Source organism: Desmodus rotundus, chromosome 9, assembly GCF_022682495.2.
Source record: "Desmodus rotundus isolate HL8 chromosome 9, HLdesRot8A.1, whole genome shotgun sequence".
Classification (NCBI taxonomy): Eukaryota; Metazoa; Chordata; class Mammalia; order Chiroptera; family Phyllostomidae; genus Desmodus; species Desmodus rotundus.
In genome coordinates, this window is record NC_071395.1 from 83,666,691 (window position 1) to 83,694,559 (window position 27,869).

The 27,869-nt window shown below is 54.4% G+C and overlaps 1 protein-coding gene across 1 annotated transcript in view; it reads left to right on the plus strand.

Moving 5' to 3' along the window:
* SDK2 (sidekick cell adhesion molecule 2) overlaps positions 1-27,869 on the plus strand; it is a 244,242-nt gene that overhangs the window by 117,901 nt on the left and 98,472 nt on the right. The window contains exon 3 of the mRNA XM_045182412.2: positions 24,473-24,579. Coding sequence (XP_045038347.2) covers positions 24,473-24,579 — 107 coding nt within the window. The remainder of the gene's footprint in view (positions 1-24,472; positions 24,580-27,869) is intronic.

Consider the following 27,869-nt stretch of genomic DNA (forward strand, 5'->3'; position numbering starts at 1 on the left):
TGGGTCCTTCGAACATGTCCCCATTACATTTCTTATGCTTTCTTGCTTTCGGCTCCAACAAAATGTTCCAGATTCAGCTTTTAAATAAGTACATCCTGAAAATTCATTATGCAGGGGGTTGACCAGCTTCGCATCCCATGGTTCTCTGGCCACCACTTGCTGCTAAGGCCTTCCTTGTCTCTTGCAAACCCCAGGCTTGAGGTCAGGTGACAATATCCAATTTTCAGGCAGAAAAATGGCTGAATTTACTCAGCAGGTCGAGAGAAAATAAGATTGGAAGTGCTGCCATAAATTTAACTATGTTTCCTACCCCATCGCCAAAGGAAGAAGTTTGCATTCACGTCCAGCCTCCAGAGGTCTTTGTTCTCAGTGGGATCTGTAATAGAATGGGCCATGTGTGCACACACACGCGCATACATGTGTGTGTGTGTCGTCTGCATGAAGGAAGTCCTATGTATCCCTTCTGAGTGCAAGTAACTATGGCAAGTTTGTGGGTCCACATCTGTCTCTGGGGGGCAGAGTGGGAATAGGTGGGCTCTGTAGCATGAACCACCTGAGTCACGCTGCTACCCCTTCACTAGCCCTGTGACTTTGGGGGGGGGCAGGATTCCTTACCCACCTGTCCTTGTGTTCCCATCTTGGAATCGGGCACAGCAATGCCTGCTTTATTTGAGAGGGTTATAGTCAGCGTTAAATGAGATTCTGTGAGACAGGCCCAGTCCCCGGTGCAACAGACGTAAAATAAATGGTACCTGTTGGGATTACACAAGATGCCTGGCTCGATAGGATAATGGGGACAAATCTGGTCGCGAACCCACCCAATGTCATGTGCAGGTGGTCACGTGCACCCATTCCAATGACATTGCTGTGGTCCAGGGCCCTTTTTGGAGCTCCTCTTGTCAGGTGCTGTGAGAGCCCCTTGTTGGTGACATGCTTTATCCATTTTGAAGCCAGCCTTAAATTTCCACTTTGGGGCTATAATAGCTGGGGTACCGCACTTGGGTACAAAGCAAAACTTAATTCTTAAAAGAAATGAGATTTCTTTTCCCATGTGGGTGGGATATCTCTTGGGAGGACCCTCCCAAAGGTGTGGGCTCTGGTCCCACGGCCCTCCCTACAGGTGGAACAGGCACACGGCCTCCCAGGGACTACAGGTGTGTGTTGGGGTAGGGGGGGAGGCTGAACACAATACTCAGACATATGTGGTCTCGTGTTTGTTAGAGTGCGTGTGTGCACCCGATTCCCTCACAGGCTTGCATGCATGTTTAATGGTTGTGAGTGTGTCTGTGCAAAGCATGTAGGTGTGTTTGTATAACTTCCTGACTTTGTGGGGTGGTAACTCACATAAAGGGCAGGCCATCTGTGTTGCTGTGGGAGCCTCTTTGTCAGACTACAACCCTGCACTCCCTGCTCTCAGCTCCCCACCCCCTCCCTTCCCCCCCAGGGGCCGTCACCCCAGGCTGAATCAGCGCAGCCTCAGTTGGTATCTGTTTCCCCAGCCAGGGCTGCGAGGCTGCGGAACACCCCACCAGCTCAAGAACTGGCAGGTCGGGCCGTGGCAGTGGAGGAGGGAGGGAAGATGGATGGCAACCACCTGCCCTTGTGACCACATCATGGCAAAGTCATCAACCAGATCATTTTGTCCCGCCCTGATAATGCCTTCTCCCATAGTTATGCTCACACTTAAAATTAAATAGGAAAAGCAATCAGCTAGGCAGATCACACACACACACACACACACCACACACACATTCCCCCACATAATCAGGGCTCAAACCCGAAGGAGGTTTATGGAGCCTCACTCACTGCCAGGTATTTTCATACGTCATCTCTCAGCAACACTGGGAGGGAAGCGTTATCATCACCCTCCTTGGCAAACGAGGGCCCTGAAACTCAGAAAGTCCAGCACCTGCCTGAGGTCACCAACCACCAACAAAACAAGTGGCAGCTCCAAAGATCTGTCTGACCTGACTGTGTTCTGTCCTTCCTGCACGGATACACACAGCCTCCTGATGGGGCGGGCCCCTTTGGCAGGAAACCAGGGGCCCTGAGGCCCTTCTGAGGGGCAGGCATGAGGGCGCGAGACCAGCTGAGGCTGAGTCCTGCTCCCACGGCCCCAGGCGGCCCCTGGTTGGCAGGGACAAGAGCAGGTGTGTGGATGGGAAGACCAGGTGAGCCATGCCGGGCACGTGGCTGGCCCCAGCCTGGGTGCCCAGGTGTGTCTCAGGAAACCGCACAGGCTCAGTAGTGGGGAGAAAAAAGTCCCATGTGTGTGACAGCCCTGGTGAGGGGTACAAAGCATGAGACACACAGAGAGACGGTGCAGCCTTTGAAATTCTTCAAAGACAAGCATGAAGAGAAACTCCCCGGGCCAGCGGCTTTGTCTCTCGCTTATCCCCTGACCTCCCCTTAGAAGTGAGTGGAAGTGAGAGTGGGCAGCAGAGGCTGGGGAGGCAGAGGCGGGCTGGCTTCCCAGAGGGCACCAGAGCACATGGCACGTGAGTGCCAGGAACCAAGCCAAGCTTTTACTGGCAGTTGTTCTGAGAAACTGGTACTATTGTTATCTCTGCTTTATAGCTAGGAATCGCAGCTCAGAGAGATTCAGCAAATTGCCCAAGGTCACACAGCACTGCCTGGAGAGTCAGGTTTCACCCTGGATCATTCAGACCCCAAGCCTGGGACCCTCTCCCTGCTCCATGCATCTTGCTGTGCTTGTCCTTTCCCAGGATGGTGGCACTGCCAATGCTCACCTTTCTGGGGACAGCCCCACCAGCCTTCTAAAGAGCTGCAGAAGGGGAGTGATTCACAGCCAACCCATGAATCGTACCCTATCCTAAGTGTTTCACGTAAGTTAACTCTCAACAGTGAACACTCTGGTCATCTACATGGCACTGGGCCCGTGCCAGCTGCTTCCACTTAGTCTCTTTTCTCCAGCCCTGCACACCAACGCCCCTGCAGGGCGGCAGCAGCACAGTGAGGAGTGCAAGGCTTCCTGGGTCAGTTCCCTGCCCGAGACCTGAAGCCACAGAACTGAGACAAGGGTTAGGTCCCGCCCCTCCAAGCCTGAGGAAGGAGATGCAGATGTTTGTCCCTTCATCAGGAAGAGATTTCAGACCTTCTGCCTGCCTGGCACAGAGCTGGACCCGGAGGACAACAGGACAGAAGCGCCAGTCCTGCCCTCCCGGCCACTCTTTGGAAACATTTGCTTCTAGCCGAGGAGCGAGATATGGTCTTGTGGCCCATAGTGCCTGGGCTAAGGAGCCACAGCAGGGGACAAAGAACATCCTCGAGAAGCTTGGGGAACTTGAACAGAGGGGAAGAGCCATTGATTCTGAACGGGCTGTGAATGGGGCATGGCCCTCCTGGCATGCAGATGCTGGGTGCTGGTGACGTGGAGCTAAATCAGACAGGAGGGCCCTTGCCCTCATGGAGCGCCCAGAGCAGAGGGGAAGCAGATTTCAATAATTCTGCGGGGATTAATGGATTCCAGTTTCGATAAGTGCTATCAAGGAAAAGCAAAGGTCTGAGAAGCTGTCACTGGAGACACTGAGACCTACAGAATGCGTGGAGGGAGCCAGGACTGGGAGTGGCTGGCGGGCAGGGGGTCCCCAGGGAGCCGTGTGTACACAGGTTGAGGTGGGAAGAGCTGAAAGACAGCCAGAGGGGACAAGGAGGGCAGGACCCTGGAGAAGTGGACAGGGATGACCCAAGTGGGGGCTTGTGAGCTACCTTAGGGAGCTCTTATGCCGACAGCTATGTGGAGCTCTTGAATGGTTTGTCACAGGGAAGGGATGTGATCAGATGTATGTTTAAAACTAGTTAGCCGGGGTGGAGAGTGTATTGGAGGAGAGCAACTGGGAGCTGGGCTGGTCAGTCACGGTGGAAGCAGGTGATGGCCTGGGCCACATTGATGGCAGCAGAGATGGGAAGAATGGATGGTGTGAGGCATATTTAGGAGGTACAATTGGTGAGATCTGATGATCAGTGGGACTTGGGGATGAGGGAGGGAGGTGGGTGTCAAGGCAGTTGGTGAAGGAAACCCTGGAAAAGCAGGGGTTTGTGGGAAGTCACTGTGCTCGGTTTTGGGTGCTTGGTTTTGGGTGCTCAGCAAGGCATTAGATGGAGATGCTGTGTAACAGGCAAGTAAATGCTTGTGCCTGGAACTGAGAAGAAAAGCCTGAGCCGAAGAGGCTGAGTGAGGAGTCACCGGGGTCAAGGGGGAGGTTGACAAATTGAGAATGGGCAGGAAGAGGGAATGGACGTGGCACCGGAAGCAAGAGCTCGAGGGCCCAGAAAGAAGGGAAGTAAAGGAGGTGAAAAGCAGCCCAGCCAGGAGGCCAGGGTGGAGGAGGAACACCTGGAGGTGGGAAGGAAAGAGGGTGTTTCAGGGAGGACCAAGTGGCCAGCTGTGTCAACTGCTGCCGGAGACTAACAACTATGGGCTAGATTTAAGGACATAGACATCTGGTGACCTTCAGGAGAGCGAGGATGAGTGAAGAGGGAAGGGGAGGATGGGGAGGCAGTGAGCCTACAGGGTCCTCACAGGCATGGTCGGGGTGAAGAAGTAGAGGCAGGGATGAGCAGACGGGATGGACCAGCTGGCGCACAGTGACACCATGGAGAAGGGGGGAGATGGCACGAGATGACAGGAAGGACAGCGAAGGCCAGGAAGAACATTCTGGGCTACAGCCTGCAGGTGCTGGGCAGTCTTTAGAGGATCTTGGTCAAGGGAGCTCAAGACCCTGTGTATCCTGAATGCCCCCCCCCCTTTCCAGCCTCCTCTCTCACCAACCCCCTTTGCTAGTGGGCTGAAGGAGTCATTTACCAAGGGTCTCTGCTACCAATCTACCCATACTGTCCTTATTTCCTGCAAGATTCAGCACCAAGATCCCCCAATATGAATCCCAGTCCTGACCTGACTCACTGTATGCCTTTAGGCAAATTACTTAATCCCTGCCTCGGTTGCTGAATCTATTAGGTGGGACTAATAAAATCAGTAGCTACCTCCCAGAGGGCTGAGTGTCACATGAGATCAAGCATGCAGAAGGGTGTCTGGTCATCAGTGTTTCGAAAGGGTGGCCTGGAAGCCACCAAGTAAATCCCGCTCACCCTTCTCCTCCCAGTGGGCAGGCTGTGCCCACCTCATTCTTTCTGGCCACAGTCTCATTCCCACCCTCCTGAGAAGTGAGCTCCTCTTCCTCAACGAAGCCATATGCCATCTGCCCAGTTCCCAGTCTCTTCGGAGATTTGCTCCAGTTCGGCCAAGAGTTTGGACGTCTTGTCTGAACATTGAAGGCTGCTGGTAAAAGAGCTGAAGTGCAGGAATTAGTTATGATGGGCGTAAATTGAATTTTAATAGAGATGTACGTGGCATGGAGCCAGTGTACTCAGGCAGAGGGAAGGTAGTAATTAAAAGTTAACGAGTCTAGAAATGTGCGAATCCTCAGGGAGGAATGGGGGAGGTGGGCTGGGCAAGCACCAAGCCCCCAGCCAGGCGGAGGATCCAGAAGGGAGGAGGGCTGACCTGCCCACCCCTCCATGTCTGCACACAGAGGAGCCCTGGAGCAGCAGGGTGGTGGGGAGTCTCAGGGACCCTCGGACAACACCCTGTACTGCTGCAAGAAATGCAAGGACTACAGCAGGGTCTGGAGACCTGTGTGCCACTAGCTTTCCGGGCAGGATCGTTCTTTGTTGTAGGGGACTGCCCTGTGCATTGTGGGATATGTGGCAGCATCCCTAGCTTCTGCCCACTACATGCCAGTAAGCCCCCTTTGGTTGTCACATTTGGATGTGACAACCAAATATGACTCCAGACATTGCCGGATGTGCCCTGGGAGGGGGCCCACATCACCCCCACTGAGAGCCAGATTCCCAGAGCTAGCTGCCAGTGCCCCCCTCGCCAGACTCCCGCAGTGGGAGCCAGAACTGGCACTCTGCGTGTAGGCGACCTGCCATGCACGGCTTGGGGGGCTGGCTGGGCCAGGGCCCCACTCCTGCCCCCCTTTGACTTTTCGTGACAATCCCAGTAGAGAGCACTTCACATTGTTGTGCAGAGTGGCTTTCCTTGCTGCTTCACTGGGTCCTCGGTATAGAATGAGCACGGCAGGTGTGACAATGTCACTGCACAAAGGAAGACGGAGGCTGGAGAGATGGAGCACCTGGCCCAAGCCCATGCACCATGAGCAGAAGCCTCCAGCTCCCTGAAGCAGAACAATGCATGCTGGTCCCTTCTGGGAAGCCCTGCTAAAAGCCTGCTGGTGCCAAAGGGGTCGAGGCCACTGTCAGAGAACAAGACATCTTGGTGCCCTGTAGCAGCCCTGACCCGGTGTCCACAGGTGCCCAAGAATGCCTGCTTACATGACCCTGAGGCCCTAAAGCCTGGTCTATCCCCCCACCCTGTGGTGGAAGCCTCCCCCTGCTCTAGCACAAATTTTTCCTGGACCTGAAGCCTCAGGGTTTGCGGGTGACAGGGGAAGCCAGGAGAGAGATGGGCAAGAGGGAGAGAGGCCAGAGGGAGAGCCCTGGAGGGCGGTCAGGGCAGGTGGCAAGCAGCGAGGGCACAGCTGGCTCCCTGGGCCTCAGGTTAACGTTGCCATAATTATGTCAATTAAGACAAATAAGTTCAAAATGTACGAGGAAAGAGAGAGGGAAGAAGCAAACATCGCTAAAGCATTGGCTGTCTCCGTTTCCATAGCAACCTGTATCCTCACACTCTCATCAATGGGTCCTGGCTTGGGGAGAGAGAAAGGGCCCCACTCCTGAGGAAGCTGGAGATGGATGGTGGCTGTCACCTGACAGGACCCAAGCTGAGGGCATCGAGGTCTGGGGAGGACACACCCAGGGCCTTGGGAGAATGACACAGCCACAGAGCGGCTCTGCTGGCACCTAGGCCAAGCCCCTCTGTCTTACTGTTAGGATACTGTGGCTCTGAGATTGACTTTTCTCAGAGATGGGGGGGCAAGTTAGTGTCAGAATTCAAAACCAGGCCCCCACGTCCCCACCCCAGGCCGATTGGATTTCACTGCAGTGTTCATGCCTGCAGCGTTCAGGCTTGTTCGAAGGCACAGGCCATGAGACCCAGTTGGATTTGGTGACACTTCCCTCATCAAGCCGAGCACCTCAGGATATCGGGGTGCACACCGTGCCGGGACATACCCTGCAAGATCAAGGCCCGTGTTCCAATCACCAGTTCTGCCCCCGTCTCTCTCCCCCCTTGGATGTCTGCTGACTTCTCTTGGTGTCCTTGTGCCCCCATGGTGTGGAGCATCACTCCAAGGTGTCGGTGCCCTGAGAACCCTCGTGGCTGGGGCAGGGAGGACATGTGCACGAAGCCGTGGGTCCCCCTGAAGCTGGGGGAGGCAGGGAAGAGCTGCTTTCTCACAGGCCCCCGTGTGCCCACCCTTCAGCTAACGTGCTCAGTGGGCACAGCTCTGCGTGCCCATTCACAGTCTGTGTGGAGTTCAAGCATGACCCCACACAGGCACACACGTTAGTGTGACTGCTGTTCATCTCACTGGGCAGCCTGTGGAGTCCAGAGCAGTTACTGGGCTTCCCACTTTACAGACGCAGAAACTGAGGCCCAGGGAGAAAGGGGCACATCCAGGGTCACTGCATGTTAGGGGTGGAACTAGGGACTCGGACCTGTGGCTGACCTCACCAAACAGAACCGTCTAGAATACACAGGTGTGCTCGCTGAAGACACGTCCTCTCTTCTCCCCACTCCATCTCCCTGCTGCCTGACACTGACAGATTTTCCTCCGCTGGTCCTGGAAGCCCTGGGGACAGGTGGCATGCAGACTCCCCAGAGTGCGGAGTAGAGCATACAGATGAAGCCCTGGCTGCCACCTTTAATGAAGGAAAGCTCCTCTCTGACGAACTGAGGCTCTTTATTTCAACCCCAAGGAAACTTAACATGCATATTAGGGATGGTTTGATCATCCATCACCTGAAATTGACAGGTTTGAATTTGGCCTTGACCCCTGGTAACCAGTGTACAGGGATGGGCTAGGGCAGTCCTGCAGGCAGGGCCCAGATCCTTGGGGAGGCATGTATGTTTTTATCTGGGATATTCCAATATATGGAAATGAGGTCTTCATCCTTTCTCCCCACACAGCTGGGCTGGGGATCCCACCTCCCCCTGGGAATCTCCCTCTTCCTCCCCTCCCCCACATATCTTCCTATCCCCCCCTCTTTGGCTCTCAGCCAGGACACAGAAACTAATTAGGCCTTGACTCAGTTACTTGCTCAGGCAGGCAAACGGTCTAGACAGATGCCTGGGGAGTTGGTAATGACCCTGCTTCCTGGAGCTGCTCCATGCTTGACTCCTCCTCCCCACTCAGACCCATTCACGGGATTTCTCAGTGTGGGAGGGTTCAGATGGCCTCTCCCTGTGTCCTCTCCCCCATAGAGGAGTCTCTGCCCCAGCCCCTTTTCTGCTCTCTGACTAATGGGGCACCAGGGTGTCTGTGACTGAATTTCCACCCAGCCAAGGGAGAGGCTTGCTCCCAGCTGGCTGCCCAAGCCCCTGGGGCACAGAGCTTCCTGGGAGTGGGCTTGGAGGAGCGGGCAGGGGTTGGGAGCACAGATTTCAGCTCCCACTGGCAGCCCCGGGGGTGGGGTAGGGGGTGCTGGGAGATGCTGGCCAGTTCTCAGCTCAGTGTGTGAGGAGCAGGTGGGGGCTCCCAGAGGGAGGGTTTGGGGAAGGGACAGGCCATTTGTCCAGCAGAATGAGTAATTGTAACCCAGAAAGGCAATCCCCCCAAAAGAGACGGCACAGACCCTGGCAGTAAACCCACAGCATGTCCAGAAGCTCCAGCCACTGCAGCCTCTCCTTGACCCTGAACCCTGAGGGAACACACAGAGAGGGGCACAGCCCAAAGGAGCAGGCGCAGCCTGGCCCCAGCCGCGGCCTCTGGGCAGTTAGCTGTTGCTGCCCAGAAAACCCCAAACCTTAGTGGCTTCAACAACCACGGTTCACTACTTCTCTGCGCGTCTCCTGGGCCTCCCACAAAGCTGCACTGGACTGACAGTCAGCTGGGGCTGGGCTGGGGCTGGGGCTGGGCTGGGACGGCTGTGGTGCCTGACCTCCTTCCTCCTGTGGTTTACTGTCCTTCATGGATGCCAGTCTCCAGGCAGGGGTCTGGGGGAGTGAATATAAAAGCTGCAAGGCTCTTGGGTCCTAGCCTCCAGAATGTTCCACCACCTTCTCTCAGTGAAAACAAGTCACAAGGCCAGCCCAGATTTGGGGGTGGGGGCCAGAGCAGACTCCACATCCTGACTGGAGTTGCTGGAAAGTGTCAGGGCCATGTGCCTCAGTGTCACGGCCTGGCAACCACTCAGGTCACCTTTTATAGATGGTGGCTCACCTGTGTGTCCCCAGGGCCTCATTAACACCATTCTGGCCTGGGTTCCCCACCAAGTGTCTCCTAAGTCAACTCTGAGTGTGACTTTGAAACCCAAAGAGAACAGGCCGAGGTTGGAGGTGAGTCAAGCTGGACGAAGGCCAGAAAGGTAGGGCAGGTGGCGTTGTTTCTGGGGCCGGCTACCCAGGGGCTGAGCAGGTGTGTAGAAGGCAGAGCAGGGACTTGGCTCTGGGCCCCGGAGCTCAGGGCACCCACTTTGCAGTGACACTGGATGTCATGGCAGCTGCTACTCAGGCTCTGCTCCTGGGCTGGCCCTCTGGGAGGGGCTTGTGTGGGCACTGTGCCTGGTAGGAGGGGCCGCGAGAGGGGCTGAGGGCAGGCTCCCAGGACAGATGACTAAGTGAATATTACTAATGTCAGTGATCCCAGCTCCTCGGGAGTGCTGACCACGTGCCCAACGCCAGGCCCGGCCCCCAGAGCACCTTCCGGCAGGAACTACAGAGTGGTGGTAGGCAGCGCAGAATCTGGAGACAGCCTCTTGGAGCTCTGCCACCTACTGGCTGTGTGATCTTGGGCAAGTTACTGGACCTCTCTATGCCTTTGTTTCCTCATATTTCTCATTGGCCAAATTTGGATAAAATTAATCTCACCTCACAGAGTAGTTAATGAGGAGTAACTGAATTCTCTGTCATATGTAAAGTGCTTAGAACAGTGCCTGGCTGATATATTATAATTGTTGCTATTGTTATTACCCCTATTTTATGGCCAAGGAAATGGAGGCACAGAGAGCTTAGGCAACTTGCTCAAGGTCACACAGCAAGTAAAATACACAGACAGTCATTAACCCTGCTTCTCCACCTGCGCCCACCCGCCCTTAGCGTAGAGCCACTTAGGCAGAGCTTAGCAGGGTGATGTGACTTGGGGCCCCTGGGTGCTGTGCTTTAGCAGGGTGTTTTCGAGCTGTGCAAGAGGTCCACCTGCCCAGGCTTGCTGAGCACCACGTTGTGGGAGGCAGAGGGTCAGCCACGGAGCGGGATGCTACAGTGGGAAGGAAAGACAGGAGGCTGAAGAACTGGCAACGAGCCTAGTAGAGAAGTTCTGCACCTGCGTGGGGACCTCAAACACTGGGACCTGGTAGCGAAGGAAGGTCCGGGTGGAGTTCTGCCAGGTGTGCTCTGAAGTGACAAAAACCAGGGCAACACGATGGGTTCTCATAAAGCCAAATTCATTCGATATATAAAACTCTCTGTCCCTTTTACTCCTTTGGTATTAAAAATCTCCTTTAGGAAATTCAATGAAACCTGCATGACAGATATTTTGTTCTCATTGGCTTCATATCCTTTTTGTTCAAACTAAAGTTAGCCACCCCTACGTACCCCTATATATGGGTACGTACATTGATTTGGAACTGGATAATGGACATGGATGTTAGGGTGAGCGGGCAATTTTACCGGGCTGTGAAAGCGCTACATTTTTGCTAGACCATTCATGTTTCTCAAGGGGGGAATGGCGTCGGGTCACATTTGCCCCGAAAGCCCCCAGCACAGCGCTGGACATGAGTAGTTGTTGGTACGTGTTTCTCACCTTGGTGGAAGGGCAGCCGAGGCTCTCCCTAAGGGAGATACAGCCCAGAGCTGGGAGCTAGGGGAGGGCTCAGGGAGCACACAGCTTCCCTACCTGCACAGCTGAGCCTTGGGCTCGGACAGGAAAAATGCAGGTAATAAGAAAGAGCATCAGCTCTGACCTTGAATCGGGCCTGCCGGGAGAAGGGCATGGGCACCTCACCACGCACCCCCACCCTCCCCTGCCAGGGCTGCCAACAGCAGGTGCCGCAAGATGGCCAGGGAGGCCTCTTCCCAGCTTCCCTTGGCCTGACCTGCCCTGGCAAGCTGGGGGAAGCCCCAGAGAGACTGGTGCCCTCCAGCCTTATCAACATTCATTAATCCCACAAACATCTGGCCTGGGGAAATCAGGAGCCCGGTAAAGACCAGGGGGTAGGGCTCAGCCAGGCAGGACACTCGGGCTGGCTGGACAGAGCCTGGCAGGGTTCACACTTCCACTCACACCACTACCACCCACCCAAGTAGATGCTTCCCACGTACATCCACCCCACCCTCCTAGTATTAATTAGCCATTATCCTTTGTGGTAACTAACGGGGCCATGACAAAGTCATTCTGCTCACAGACGAGCAAGTCTTCGTTCCCTTCTGTTCCCTGCAATTCAGAGACGCCGAGGGGCCAATGTTGAACTCTTCCCTACGGCCTCCCGGGGAATATGTTGTCCGGGGGGAGCAGCAGGAAGTGAGTAGACTGGGAGGGACCTAGGGACAGGGCGTTTCTAAGCAGAATAACGTTGCCATCTGAGTGCAAGGAGCTGATGCCTGCACAGTGCCATGGAGACCACGGGCGTGCTATCTATGTTGTTGTTGTCATTACTGCCTATACCCAGAGTCTGATACAGTGCCTGGCGGGCTGGAGGCACTCCAGTCTGAGTCGAATGATCAGGAATAGTAGTAATCACGTCAGGTCACATTTATTGAGGGCTTACCGAATGTCAGGCACCGTGCTAAGCACTTCGCAGTCAGTTCTGCTATAATGTGCCATATAAGCGTTTGTAAAAATCACCACACTATGCAAAATTGCACAATAAAAAACACATGGCCAATGGGGGAAATGGGGTGAGGGAACAACAGTCAAAAGCTTCACCAGAGACACTTAATAAAGATGATCACACGGTTGTGTGCATATCCAGTGGTTCAGAAATGCATAAATACTACAATAAATATGGCGCTTTGCCTTGGGAAAGGCCTGGAACTTGCTCGAGGGGTGGGCATGGGAGGGCTGCAGCTTGTGCGTTGTTGTGACGGGCGGAAGGAGGGAAGTCTGGAATCAGAAGGAGAGGTGTCAGACCAGGGGTGCACAGGTGAGCTCGTTTCACGCTCAGGGAGATGCAGATACCTGGGGTGAGGTGGGGGGCACATCACTGCAGCTCCTTTCAGCTGTGTGTGTTTGTCCACATTTCCTTAGTGTTTCCTGTGGACAAAATCACGCATGAGCAAACACAAACTTTGAGTAAGGCATAGATTGTCCTCTGATGTATCGATTGTGCTGGAACAAAAGCCTCAGCCCCAAACTGCCTGGACTCATATTTTCTATAAGGCACCTCCCTTATTGTACCCATTGTACAGATGGAGTGCCCGAGGCTTAACGAGGTCCAGCCCTTCCTAAGGTCACATGCTGAGTAAACCTGAGGCCAAAGCAATGTCCTTAAAGATGCTAGTTCTTTGGGACTGCGGGCAGACTCCGGGGCAGACTTGGCGGCACTTGATTGGTCAGCCCCGTCATCGCTCCCCTCATCCTTGGCAAAGACCAGACTGGCCTCCAGCCGCCTGGCCTTGACCGCCTCCACTTCACTCTCCGCCCTGTAATCAGAGCCATCTTCGTAACGGCATACATCTGCTTATTTTACGCCAAGGGTTGGCAAGCGTTCTCCAGAAAGGGCCAGGTAGTGACGATTAGGCTTTGCAAGCCACACAAGCTGTTGCAACTTTTCAGCCCTGAGGTTACAGAGCAAGAGCAGCCAAAGTCAATACACCAGGGAGTGAGCTGACTGCGTTCTGATTAAGACTTTATTTATGGAGGCGGAAATTTGAATTTCATACAATTTTCACCTGTCGTGAAACATTACTCTTCTTTTGATTTTGTTTAACAATTTGGAAATATAAAAACTATTCTTAGTATACCTTGCCGTATGACAGAGGGTGAGGTAGATATTTGGGCATAGCGTGGCTGCAGTCGGCCAACGCCTGTTTACACGCCTGTTTTCACCCCTGCCTGATCCCTCAACAAGTTCCTGTTGTCCTTAAGAAAAAGCCCAAACACTTCAGCCCTGCCCACAGGCCCTGTGGGGACTGGTGCCAGCCGCGAAGCCAGCCTCTCCCCTGGCCAGAACACACTGAGTGGCTCCCAGTCTCGGTTCTGCCTCTGATGCCTGTTCGTCATGCCTGGCACCCTGACTCACCCCTGTGTCCTACCTTGGACAGCACCTTCTCCTAAAAGCCTCTCCTGTCCTCTGCAAACCCCGAGCCTCCAAAAGCCCTCTTCCAACACTCCCACACCTCCCCCTCCACAGATACCCTCCCCAGTCTCATCACCTCCAAGTCTGGCAAGGTGTGGCCTCTGGCATGGCAGGACCCTAGGCTACCCTCCTTCCACCCAGGCAGGTCTAATTAGGAGACTGCCCTCTGGCCACAGGTGCTGAGAGGTCTTTAGAGGCAGCCTGTCCCCTGGACACCTGGCAGACGGGGGAGGGCCTGGAGAAAGCAAATAGATCAGGGAGCACAGCCCCCACCCCCACCCCCACCCCTCCCCTCCACCACCACCATGATTAGGCCACAGAGCACAAGCTACTAGGTTCCTTGAGGCCAGATTTCCACAGAGCCTCTTTAGGGGCTTGTTTTAATTTGCTTGTTTTCTGATCCACCTCGGCATGAAAGGAGCCTGGGGCATCTCAGGAAGGTGTCAGGAGACAGGGCAAAGGAGCCCCCTTTGCTCCCCAAGAGGTAGAGGAAGCAGGGAGCCATGGGGGAGATTCCAGAACATCCTTGTAAGCAAAATGAGAGGCAGCCCATTTTCTTGCCTTTCCGTTCTTTCTTTTTTCTTTTCTTTTTTAAGTGACCACCCTGCTCCCCTCAACCCTCAGGATTTCTTCTTTCTCAGTCACTTTTTTAAAAATCCAAACTGAAACAGCCTCAGGTTTTAACACCTTGAACCCTGGACAGATCTTGCCTTCTCTGTCTCTTCATTCCTTTCTGTCCCCAGTAATAAATGCCATGTCCCATGTCACTCTCTCCTTTTCAAAATGATCCCCAGAGCTCATTATTGTCATCTCAGGGTGGGGCTCCTGGGTCAGGGAAAGGACTGGGCAGCCCCCCTGAAGCATCTGTCTGTGGGATGGGAGAGAACTGCCTACTGAGCAGACCGAGGACCCCAGGACAGGTCAGGGGACATGCATGGGGTGGGGACACGCTTGGGGTCAGATGGGCCTGAAATCAAATCTCACTTTGCTGCCCTTGAGCTGGGTGACCTCAGGAAATTTGCTGAACCTGTCTGAGCCCAGGTCCCCTATAAAATGGGTAGGAGCTTCTTCCCCCACAGTAAACCTGGGGCTGAGCCAGCTAATGTATGTCAAGTGTTTGCTTGGGACCCAAGGCCAGCATCATTGTTATCAGAGGGAGGGTCTCAGCTGTTACAGTCCCACCCACGCATGCTGAGCGAGCGGCCATCTCAGGCCCTTCACCTTCCTGCCAGGCCTCCCTCCTTCCCCACCTGTCTACTCACCCAGAGTCTGGGGAACCACCGTGCTGATGGAAATCCTTAATGAAGTTCTTTTCCCTGCTCACTGAGAGCAATTCATCTGTCCAGAAGGTCACAGAGCAGACAGACACCCTCCCCCGGCCAAGAAGCCAGGCTATCACGGTGTTACCCACCCCCAGCTTGGTAACACTGCTGTCCCTCCGAGGTCCCTCTGAGGATCCCACAGGCCCTGGGATCAGAGCAACCCAGTTCTCCTGGGGAAGCAGGGAAGCTCAGGGCCACACACCAGGCTCAGGGGCAGCCCCAGAAGTCCAGGCAGGGAGCCCCCCACTTCTGAATCCTAACATTCGTCAGAAGGTGCTCAGGCAAGCCCACAAGCTCTGTCTGGGCTGAGCAGCCTCCTTCAGGCGATTCTGAATCTAGCTCAGCTCCGCCCCAGGCTACCTGCTTCTGAAGGGTCTGTGGATGATGAGCAGCATCCACCCTCATCCCCCATCCTGTGAGTACTCTCCCTCCCACGTGGTCAGAGTCTTTTCCTGGCCCTGGTCTCATCCCCAGCCTGGAGGAAACCTGGCGGTATTAGTTTCTTACAGCAACTGTAACAAGTAACCACAGACTTAGTGACTTAAAACAAGGCAAGTGTTTCTCTTCCAGGGCTGGAGGTCAGTCTGGAAATCAAGGTGTCGGCTGGGCAGCGCTCCTTCTGGAGGCTGTAGGGGAGAAGACATTTCCTTGCCTTTTCCAGCTTCTAGAGGCCGTCTGCACTCCTCGGCTCATGCCCCCACACCCCTGCAGCCTCTGCCTGTCTCTCCACATCTCCTCTCACTCTGACTCTGCTGCCTCCCCCTTCAAAGGACCCTGGGGATCACAGTGGGTCCACCAGGATAAGTCTCCTCATTCGAGGTCCTGAACGTAATCACAGCTGCAAAGTCTCTACCATAAACTGGTGGCTGAAAACAATAGACATATATAAACTCTCTCCCAGCTCTGGAGACCAGAAGTCCAAAGTCAAGGTGTCAACGTGGCCCCCAGGGAAATGCATTCTGTGCCTTCCTTCTAGCTTCTGCTGTTGTTGGCAACCCTTGGCATTTCTGGCTTGTGGCAGCATCACCCCAATCTCTGTCATGTGGCCTTCTCTGCATCTGGATCATGTCTCTTCTGATAAGGACACCGGTCTCTTTTTATAAGGCCCACCCTGATGGCCTCAGCTATACTTGATTACACCTGCTAAGACCCTATTTCCAAATAAGGTCCCGTTCACAGGTGCTGGGCGTTAGGACGTCAGCATACATTCTGGGAGGATACGATCCAACCGTCATGCCCTGTAACATGTCCGCAGGCTTCAGGAAAAGGGATGTGGACAGCTTTGGGCGGGGGCGATATTCGGCCTCCCCCACCAGCCATTTCACTCATCACCCAGAGAATGTTCCTTGAGCCTGTGCTGTTCTAGGCACGATACATGGGGGCTTGGGACAGAGTACGAGACATGGCTTCGCGGAGACACGCACAAGTACGTAGGACATTAGCTTGTGGCGGAGGTACCAGGTCTGGCAGGAGAGAACCCCATGGTGGCTCAGAGGAGGTTTGAGAAGGATTCCCGGGGGGGACATCCTGCCGGCAAGCAGAGAGGTGCCCAGTGGGCTGGGAGGCAGAAACTGCCAGAAGGTGGTAGAACTGGAGAGGGAGGCTGGCGGGGAACTTCCCACTTCCTTGAGGCGGGATTCCTTGGGAGCCCCGTGCCCAGCCATTCCCTGTGTGCTACAGGTGGTAGAGACAGCCACCTGCAGATGGGAGCGAGTCCCAGCTGCTCACCTGCACCACGAGCGGGCATCCCCAGACCCCCCTGTGCGACGTGCAGAGACGAGCACATAGACCTGGCACCTGTGACCCAAAGTCACTTTATCCCCTGCGCTCCATCGGGCCCCTCTCCTGCTCACTGTGGTAGTACCCTCCACCCTGCAGGCCTCCAGGTGGGGGGCACCCACTGTGCTCAAGTCCCCCACCTCCCAAGGCCATCCAGTCCTGTGCTAGCCAAATGCCCACAGTCTGCCAGGGGACGAGTCCATGACCCTCTCCCGCCTTCCAGGGACTCCGGAGGACAGCGCTCACCTCTCCTGGACCTCACAGTGAGCTGCCTCTCCCACTCCTGCTCCTGCCCCCAGAATTGAACCTCAGTTCTTCCTCAGCCCACCCCTGAGGCTGCTACCTCCTCAGAGGGCCACCCATCCCCTGGCCGGGAGCAGAGCATCTCCCCTCCTTCCCCAAAGCACCATTAGCAGAAGCCACTTGTGCACATAACAGACTTGCCGAAGACGTGGGAGGGGATTACAGTGTGGGGTGGAAACAGCTTCCAGGAGGAGAACAGAAATCACTGTTCCTGAATGGCCTGTCCGTCAGCCTTCCCCAGGCTGCTTCTGCTTCCTGTGTCCCCAGTCTCTCTCTCTGCTTCTGTGTTTCTCCTTCCCCCTCCTTCTCTCTGTCCCTCCTCCCCACCCCCGTCTCATTCTCTCTCTTTCTCTTGCTCCCTACCTGCTGTGAGGTCAGGATTCCTCGTACTGCTGCCAGGGGGAAAACTCAACATTCCAGTGACTGTGTCACATACAGCAGTTTAGCTCTGTCCCTGACCCCTCCATCCCTGACCACTCCACCCCTGACCCCTTCCATCACCAAAGTCCCACTGAAGGGTTTTCCTGGTCAGTCAAGCTCCTTCCTCCTGGGTCCTCCCCATGACTAGACTGGCCAGCACTTAGCAACAGCTTCTCTGTGATGTGCCCCAGACCAAACCCACGGGCCCCGCCTGATCAGAAGCATCCCTGTTCCCTCCGTCACCAAGAGTGTCTGTGCATCAGGGGAGAGTAGGCCAGTCAAAACTGTCCTTCTTTAAAGCAAGTGCCAGGAATGACAGACCCCAAACTATTGGGTATGTGTCCAGTCAAGGTTCATCTTCTCTGTGGCCTGGACTGTCCCAACGTACCAGGTACCCATTAGCTGTGTGACCTGGGCGATCTGCTCAATCACTCTGGGCCTGTTTTCTCACCCATAAACTGAGGTTTCTATCAGCACAAGCCCTCCGCAGTACTATGAGGATTAACTGAGTTGATGTATGTTGAAGGCTTTAGAACAGTACATTTCTCATACTACTAATAATTTGTTAATTATACAATGGTGCAATATTATTATTATTTATTACCTGGTACATGCACTTTTCCCTTTAAATCACCCTGGACAGTTTTACCTTCTTTCCTGAAGAATCCTTTGCAGAAGCAAACCCACAATACAAAGCCCACTTCTAGCCTGCCACCACCCCTGGGGCCAGTTCCTGGAGCACCAACCCCAACTGTCCCCCTACTGTAGGCAGGGGCATGGCAAGTGTGCCCGCAGGTTTCTGAGGACATGGTACACATGGGTATGCACGTGCTTGGGCCTGCTGCCTCTCTCATTGCCCAAAAGGCCTAAGGAAGATGGAGGGAAACCTGAGTCCCCAGACCTGAGCTGCCTGTCACTGATCTTACAGCCTCTGTCGGCCTTGGCCATCTGCAGTGACATTCGCAGGCAGCGCATAGAGGACCCAGCTGGCCCCCCTGGGGAGGTAGAGGCCCAGCAGCCTTCCCTCCCAGAGCCCCATTCCCTAGAGGAGAAGAGGCCTGGCAGGTGCCTGGCAGAGCCCCTCTGTGAGGGAACCTGGGGAAGGAGCCCAGGGCGGGTGGTGGTCTATTGCCCTGAACCTCAGTGCTATGCCTCCCTCCCCTCCCAGCCTCCCTTCCCTACACAGGACCTTTGGAAAGAAAAGCCTCAGGACCAAGGGGTCAGTGGTTAGAAATCCCTGTCCCTGAGGACCACCTAGAACCTCGAAATGTGCTCTGTGTGAGGGAGCATGTGTGGGTCTAGGACTGGCCATCTGTCTCTCTCGAGTGCATATCAATGAGGCAGCCCAGGTGCCTGCCCGCCGTGCCCTCAGTGCAAGAAAGTGGGAGCCTGGGACTGGGCAGCGTGGACTTGTGTGCCTGGGGTGACCTGGGGATGGGAGTAGCCATGGACATATGTCCACCCTGGGAGTGTTTCTTGTGGACTGAGTGTATGTGCATGCATGTGGGGATTGTGTACACATATGTGCATGTGTGTATACAACAGTGCTGTGCATGAGCACATGGATGCATGTGGGTGAGCATGCACCCGTGTGTGCACATGTTAGGGTATGTGTGAGTGTGGGTGTGCACACATGTGTGCATGACTGCATGTGAGTTTGTGGGGTGATTTGCATGAGTATACACATATGTGTATGGCTTTGTACATTTGTGCTTGTGTGTGCATGTGGGTGTGTAGGAGTGTATGCATGGGCGGGAGCCCGTGTGTGTGCACAAGTGTGCACGTGCACAGATGTGCATGTGTGCACCCAGGGGTGCAAGCACACAGATACCTTTCCTCCGTGTGAGCATCTGTGTGCATCTCTGGGCACCTGATTTATTAACGAGGACAATAGAAGGAGAGTGTGCCTATTATTTCTGGTGTCCGCATCAGCTCCTGACAGCTTCGTGGAATTGAAATATCTTATTTAATATGACTAAGAATCATTTTAAATATCAACTGTGACACTCAAGGACTCGAACCAAAAAGGGCATTGTGTGTTTCCCCGTGCTGGAGAAGATGCCACATTTGTTAAGCAGTGATTTTCTCCCCTGCCTATCTCATGTCTCTAAAAATCCAATTATCCGTCCTGGCTCTTCCCTGTGTTGTTGTCGAGTGCCCTCGCCCAGAGCTCATCTCTCCGTCTCGGAACTGTGTAGACGTATGGGTTAAACCAGGACACCCTGTGACCAGGCAGAGGGACAGACTCCTGGTGTGCCTTCCCGTCTTCCCAGCCCGGCCCAGAGCGCAGCCCCCAAGGCGCTCCCTTTGACCATCACTGGGAGAAAGCAAAGCTTCCTCCACCCAAGAGATTTCGCGCTCCTCCGCAGCTGTCAGAAAGCCCGGGGAAGCTGTAAGTGCAGTTATGGAAAGAGTTCCAAGATATCTTGTCACATGCACAAAGCAGGGGACAGAACAGCTCAGGGAGGAGGCCCTGTCTCCTGCCTAAAAGTGGGGGGATTAGGAATTTGCAGAAAGAAATTCTGAGAGGAGGCTCAAGAAACTAGTAACAGTGGTTTACAGGAACAGCGTGTCAGGAGCTGGGACAGACCGGGCAGCAGGGATACAGGGATGGGAGAGACGTTTACTGTGCACCTTCTCTTTCACGCTTGGCACGTTGAATCCTGTGAATATATTCCCTATAATAAATTAGCAAATAAGCCCCTGGGGCCACGCCCTGAGACTGTTCCTCACAGGATGGAGAAGGAGGCTGCAGGTCAGCCGGGAGCCGTGCCTCCTGCCCACCTTCACTGCCCCTCACCCCAGAGGGGCCAGGCTTGGGTCCCGCCCCCTGGAGGGACCACATAAACAGGGGTGACTGGGATCTTGGGAGGTGATGCTGGTGAAGAGAGGTTCATTGGGGTCCAGGGGCTGACAGGGGTGGCCTTTGAAGAGCAGCTGTCATCTCCTTGCTGTCCCAGCGTCCCTGAGGAAGCAGGACAGTCTCTACCGGCAGCGGAGGGGCTGAGGCCAGGCCCTATATCAGTAAGGACTGTTGGGTAACCCAGGGGCCTAGCAGATCCTTTGTTGGTGGCTGGGGACCATTGGACTTCACATCCATGAGGAAGCCAAAGAACTTGCCAGGCAATCCCACCATGCTTGGCACAGAGCCCTTAATGAACCCCGACTCGGATGGGGTTCGGGGGTTCTGGCACACCTCCCTTGTCTTCCTCCCTGAACCTCCCCATCTCACCCCAACACCTCCCACTCCCCACCAGTGACTCATACACTCGCTCCCTCATTTGACAGGCGTTTGCATCCTCTTGTAATGCTCACGTCAAACACAGCCCTCATTGTCCCCGTTTTACAGACGGAAAAACTGAGGCTCGCAAGGTTCCACAATGTGCCTGGGCCACACTCCTAAGAAGGAGCAGATGTAAAGTAAAGTCTAAATTTCTCTGAGTCAGAAGCTACGGCACTTTCTCCACGTTTCCCTTGTGGCTGGGTCAGGGGTGCGCCGCTGCACAGGGCATTACATCCATCCCCTGCGCCCAGAGAGGCCGGGCTTGTCCGGTCACTGCCAGGCTGGCAGCCACAGGTGGGTGGGGCAGACTGAGCAGCTGGCTGAGTGTGTCCCCAGGGCCGGGGAGGAAGCTCTGCTGGGATAATGATCGCTGTTACTGTCATTATCAAGGGTGCTTACAGCAAACTGAGACATTGGCCAACTGCCTCTGCCGCTAGCCTGAGAGGCAGAGGGACCAGAGCTGCAATTTGGGTGGAGTGAAGTGGGTTTCCCTGCTAGGGAAAGGCAATGACGGAACTGTTACTTTAAATAATGTTGCCTACAAGCCAGAAATGGCGGTCCGGGGGAGGGAGGCAGGAGGAGCAAGAGAAGGGCTGTGTGCCCTGCCCTGCCCTGCCTGGCCAAAGAGCTCCTGCCCCCAACTACAGGGCTGGGGTGGGGGGACCAAGTCCAGAGCCAGCCCAGCATCAGGGAGGGGCAGGCCTGCAGCCAGCTGGCCTGCCTTGGAGCCCCAGGTACAGCCTGGGGGTTTCTGGCTGAAGCAAATGGCCATAGAACCTTCCACAGAACTCTACTCTTATTAAAGTTTAAAATTCACCACACATCACTGACACCAGCAAACAAACCCAGACCCAATGGGTCCCCGATGTCTTTTTTATAATGTATACTTAAATTACATGCTCGCAGTGCACTTTTTTAACTTTATTTTTTAAATAAAACCAATACATGCATCCAGTAAAGAAAATTCTGTTGGCATAGAAAGGCATAAAATCCAAAGCAGAAGTTCCTCTCCCTCCCCAGCCCTGGTACCTCTCACGCATGGGAGATGACGCACACCGCAGGGCCCATCTCGGAAACACTGTGCACACAGGCCAGGTGTATGTGTCGTTGTGTAACACAAATCCATGTGCTTGCAGTTTACCCACGTGGCGGCACACCATTTGCACTATGCTTTGACTTTTTCTTTCGTCCACAAACTCCAATTACGTTTACTGGGTCAATTTGCATGACCCTAAACATTAAACTAGGGTTTGGTAGCTTGTATCGATAAACAACAACTTAGCAAGAGAGTTGAGAATACATGACCGCTCTTGCCCGTGACACTCAGCTGGGATATCGGTTAGCTTATTACTCCCTCGTGCTTCTGTTTCCATGCACACCCCGCCCTCCAGCCTCTGCCCCGTGCTTCGGGCAGCCAGGCGACCCGCTCAGCTCATTCCGTGCAGGGGCTCCTGTGTCTCCTGTGGCTACAGCCTCGTTCATTGAGCCAACCCATTTCTGGCAGGCGCTCAGGGTGCTTCACGGTTTTTGTGTGTTTATCCCTGCCGCTACCAGCAACACTACAGTGAACGTCCTTGCACCTACTTTTTTTTTTTTTTGCCACGTTTTTGCAAGTACATCTAAGAGGCCTGCTCCCGGGAGTGCACCCACTGGGTGAAAAGGCTTGCGTATTCTTATCTTGACGCATTTTGTCCAAAGACTAGATCAGTTTCCCCTTCCACCAGCCTGTCTGATTGTATGCCTCCCCTCCCCCTCGCTCCTGCCAGCACTGGGTGACCATACATGAAAGCCTCTGGCAGACTCATATGTCAGCATGGTTTTGACTGGGCTTTGTTTCATTGTGACAGAGGCTGAGCATCTCTTTTGACAGTTTGTTGGGCCCTTCTGCTCATTTTCCTCTCCCTGGTGTTATTTAATAATATCCAGCTCCATTTCCAAAGAGAGAGAGCTTTTCGAGCCAATCTCTCCCTCCATCTCCCCTCTCAGGTCACCCCATCGCTTTCGAGACCCAAACAGTTTCCCCGAAGCTGTCCCCCCGCCCCTCGGGAGAGATGGGGGCAGAGACAAGAGAGAGCCCTGGTGAGCGTGAGGGTAGGTTTAAGGAGAACCAGAAGCTTGCCAGAGCTGGGGCACCCACTATCTCCCCATCATCACGCGCCGTACACAGTACGGACAGACAGATAAGAACTGCAGCTGGTGGCAGAGATAAGAGGCTTGGAAGGCCAGAAGGTCCTGGATAATGCTTGGAAGCCAGAGTGAGTTGGGGCTCTGTCCCAGGACAGAAAGTGGGGCTGGTCAGCAGCTGGGCTTGGAGTCAGAAAGGCCCTGGCCCCGCCTCCCACTTCCTGTAACGCCACGCGGAGGAGACATTTGTGAACCTCAGTTTCCTCACCTCTGAAGTGAGGGTAGCCCCCACAGGACTGGCATGGAGATTAAGTGACAGGCTCTCCAATGCAGATGCACGACCATTTGCGCCTGTCCACACAAAACGAGGAAACCGAAGCTAGCGTAGTGAACTTTGCAGAAAATTTGTTTAAAATTTGCTCAAATGGCTTTTATGCTGAGATTACATTTCTTTCTTGTGGTCTCAAAAATGTCCTTTATGTAAAATGCTGACCATTTCTATTTTTCTCTCCCTGCCTGGCACTTTCTCTCTCTCTTGATTTGATCCTCATTTTTTTTTTTGTCTGTTTGCTTTTTGGTTGGCTGCTTTTAATGATCTTACTTGGCAAAATAAAAAGTGGACAATCTTATGTCAACCCTATTTCTTTAAGTGTAACTGGTCTCTGATACCCACTCGTCCGGGAACTGCTGTGTGAAATGAAGAAATGTGCGAAAAGTACTTAATACAGTGTCATCGTTGTGAGATGATGATGATGATGATGATGATGATGATGATGATGATGATGGGCCCCAGCTGGAATTCAAACACAAGTAGACTTAGCAACTCCTGGGAATAAGGTCACTCTGTCCCAGGGTTGGCATAGCCTAGGGGCGGGTGGCAGTGAGTTTATCCACCAGGTCAGCTGGGCAAGCCCTAGGACACCCAAGGATGGGGGAGATAGCCTCGGCACAAGCCCCTCAATTCACTGAGGTCTGTGCTGGGCCATTCATCCCCCGGGGGCAGGAAAGGTGGTCCCAGAGCGGGTGCCAGAGGAATTAGCACCTCCATCCCAAACAGCCTCACATACCTGTGTCTCAGTGCCAGGCGCTCCTCTCGTGGATCCAGCCTGGCCTCCTCCCCACTTCTCCGCCAGGTGAGCTCCCCACACTCCTGCTCCTCGGCTGCCTTTCCCCCAACACCAGACCCTGCCACTTCTTGGGCTAGTCGCACGGTCCCAGCATGGGCTTCCAAGGGGCCCCCTCGGATTCATACACCCTGGCCCAGGGCCCTGAGTACAGAAGGCCACGCTGTCCTGCTCAGAAGTCTCTGCTTCTCCCCTCACAAAGCTGCAGGGGCACTGTCTGGAGTTTTACGGGTGGTGCAATGCAAGGCATTTGGGGAAACATGCGGGTTTCCCTGTGTCTGCTGCCTCCATCCATTCTGATTAACATTACAGCACAGTCCCACCCCTGGCCAAAAGAAAATGCCCCCACCTTTCTCAGCTATGTGAGTCCCAGAAAGGGGAGGAAGGGAGCCTCCAACAGACCCGACACAGTGCTGGGAGGCCTGGTCACAGCGCCTCTCCTCTTTGGGAAAGTTCAGGCTACTTCTCAGACATCTGAGCAAATTGCCTGTGAGTGGGACTCTCCTATTGATAAGGGCCTTTCTGTGACCCCGTGACATGGCCAGAGAGCCAAGAGCTCCCAGGTGCTCTTCATACCAGAAGAGGGTGGTGTGGTGACCTCTGCCCTCTGACCCCAGTCAGAGCTGTGCATCCCTGCAACTACCGGCTTGCTCACTGGCTGTCTCATCTGCCCCCAGGTACATGATCACCAGCCTGGACCGCACCCACGCTGGCTTCTACCGCTGCATCGTGCGTAACCGGATGGGTGCTCTGCTGCAGAGGCAAACCGAGGTCCAGGTGGCCTGTGAGTACAAGGGTGGCTGGGGGCAGGGCAGCGAGAAGCAAGGGAGGGTCTGCGTCCACCAGCCACACTCCTTCTGTGTTCACTGGGTACTAATGGTGGCCCCCCCTGCTTACCCGGGCCAGTACTCATTCTGCAGTCGATGCAACAAGGCCTAGGGAGGTGGCAGGAGCTCTCGAGGCCACATGGCTGATAAGTGACACGCAGACCCACTGGCTCTGAGTTTAGTACTCTTTAAATGGGACCAGCTGCTTTGGTTTTTAGAAGGAGACCCTGTCACCTGCTTCAAGGGTTTCCTCTGGGGTTGGCCTCCCCCTTGGAGGGGGGTCTTCCTAATGGCCAACCTGAACCTCTCTTGCCTGACATCCCGGTGCCCCTTATAACCTTAACTTTCCTACCCTCCAACTCACTCAGCCCTGGAGCAACACAGTGTGAGGTCCCCCCAACCCTCAGAGGGCGTTGGGAGGTGCCTCAGGGTGGGCACCATAACCCTAAGAGGGGAGATAACAAGTGGGGGTTCCTGGGAGAGGCCAGTAGGCAGAAGGTAAAGTGGGAGGCCCTCACTGAGCCTTCAGGGTAACAACCTTCTCTCAAGTGCCGCCAATGCCCAGAAGGACAGACAGAAAGGGGAAGGCAGCTTCAGGAGAACCCAAGGGCCTCTCAGGGCCCAGACCCCAGAACACACGTCACACCCTCCCCTGCGACTCAGTCTCCCCTTCCCTGTCCTGCCCCTGGTCCTAAAGCAGCTGCTGTGTGCAGAAAATGAGCCGCACATGGGCTGTTTCATGCTGAGTGTTTTAGGGGGAGAGGTCCAAGGATGCCCACTCCCCCAGAGCCCGCAGGGGCTAGCCTCCGACTTCGTGCGGGAGAGAGCTTGCTGCAATCCTTGGAGAGAAGTGGCAGAGAGAAGCCCAGTAGGAAACCTCAAGTGAGACAAAGAGTGTTTATAGTAATTATGGAAAACAAGCATAATCAGAAGTGGAGGACAGCTTGTCCCCATAAATCAGCACTAAAGGCAACTCGACTTACTCCAAAGAGTGGGAACGTGCTGAATTGAAATGGCAGATCAGGGTGGTGTCAGGTGGCGGGAGGACTCCCTCAGAGCTTCGTTTAGCTGGTGCCCCGAGTCCAGCAGGGCAGGGCAGCTGTGGGGCAGCCTCCAGAGAGACGGCGCATGCGTGTGTGTGCACACAGATGTGCAAGCATGGGGGCACTGGTGTGGGTCCGTGCATGTGTGTGCAACTGTGTGTGTCTGGATTCGTCTGCTTCTCTGTCCCCATTTGTGGGAGAGAGCATGTGTGTTCACATGTGTGTGTCCGTGAGTGTGCATGCACGTGTGCAGATATACATGGCTGGGTTGGTCTGCCTCTTGGCCGTCCAGGGCTGGGGTGAGGGTGAGACAAGTGAGGCATGGAGGATACAAACCTTAAGGAGGCGTTCCCTCTCAGGTACTCACCGTGCACTTGCAGGACCACAAGAGTGGGTGCCTCCTTAAATCTTTTACTTCACTCACCCTATCCCAGTCCTGGGCCTCTCCCAACTGTGTGCCCTCCAGTCCTCCTGCATCTGTCTGTCTGTCTGTCTGTCTGTCTCTCTTACACAGTCACACAGTCCGAGGATGGGTGGAGTGCGGCGGTTTCTCCAGATCCCCGTGTCTCTCCTTGGCAGTTTCCACCTCCCTGGGCAGGAGGGTTTTGTCCTGGGATGGCGAGCAGCCAGTCCCAATACCTGCTGCCCTAGCAGCTCTCTCCAGGGATCCCACCCTCCCTCCTACCCCCTCCCCAAAGAGAGACTGTGAATTGGGTTCTAATGAGAAATGAATAAGGCAGCTGTGCTAACAACTACTGATAATAGCAAAGTCATTACAAAAAGATTCTTTACATGTTTTTAATTACAGCAATTAAGGGGAAGTCAATAAAACATCAACCCCTCCCCAGCTCCCTTCCTGTCCCCATCTGAGTCTCTTCTTTGTTTTGTTAAAGTCTGCATAAATTTCTAGCATGCAACAAGTGGGCTGGATGGCTGAGAGGGTTGGGAGAGCCTTCCTGACCTCCAGGTGTCTACATCCAGACCCCGCGGGCACCCCTGTGTCCCCTCCCCTAGTTGGTGGTTGGCTTCGACTCCAAGCCCAGCACCAAACCTGTCCAGGCTCTGCAGGGCAAAGGGGTCCTGCCCCATGGGGAGCCACGCTACTTCCCGTGATAGTGGGAGCTCAGTCAGCTCTACAAAATGGGACTTGAGGACATCAAGCCTGTTGTCAGGTGGGCTGGTGCTGATGCCCTAAATGTCACCAATGGACTCGTTTTTCTTAACTCTCAACCCGAGTGTATGGAGCATATGTAGGTGCCACGTGCTGGTTCAGGATGATGTTATTGTGTCTTTCCGGAGCACCCATGTTACCTGAGCATTCAATTCCCTCGTGAAACAACTGTAGCTGCCCACCGCCTGCACGCCAAGCTTGGTTCGTGCCGTGAGGACACAGGGGGCAAAACCAAGATACTCGTCCCTGCCCTCAAGGCAAGCAGTGGGGGCAACAAAAGTTAAAAGGAGAATATAGGACAGAATATAGGCGGTAGGTGGCCCCTGAAGAAAAATAAAATGTTGTAAGGCAAAATGAAACCAGGTAGGGCGGATGGAGGCTGGGGCAGGGGTCCTATTTGAAATGGAGTCTGAAGGAGGCCATCTGAGGAGGTGGCACTAAGCACAGTCTCAACGGAAGCGAGGGAGTGAGCCACACAGACAGAGAGATATGTCTTCCAGGCCAGGGAATAGCTAGTGCAAAGGCCCTGGGGTGGATTTGGGTGTCTGAGGCCGGTGGCTGGAGCAGAGTGAGGGAAGTGGAAGTGGAGAGTAAAAGATGTGGCGGAGGAGGTGTGGGTTTGGGGACAGACAGTGGCAGTCTAAGATGTAGTCGGTACTTCGGGTGTTACTCAGAATGCAGTAGAAGTCATGGATGGTTGGGGACAATGTCATGATACCATTTGATTGGAGGGAGAAGCATTATTTTATAACAAACAAATAAACCCACAATGAAATGCCACCCCATGCCCACCAGATCAGCCAAACCCAAAGAGTCCAGCAAGACCAAGCACTGGCAGGAACTCCCAGCTCTGCTGGTGGGAGTGTGTAAAGAGCTACATGGTGCCAGTTTGGAAAACAGTTTGACACAATCTTGTCAAGTTACAACATTCACAGCCTACACGCCAGCAACCCCTCCTTCAGGCACATACTCTGGAGACGGTTCTTAGCAGGCCAGCAAACCACTGAACACCAACCCAGCCTGTGGCAGCACC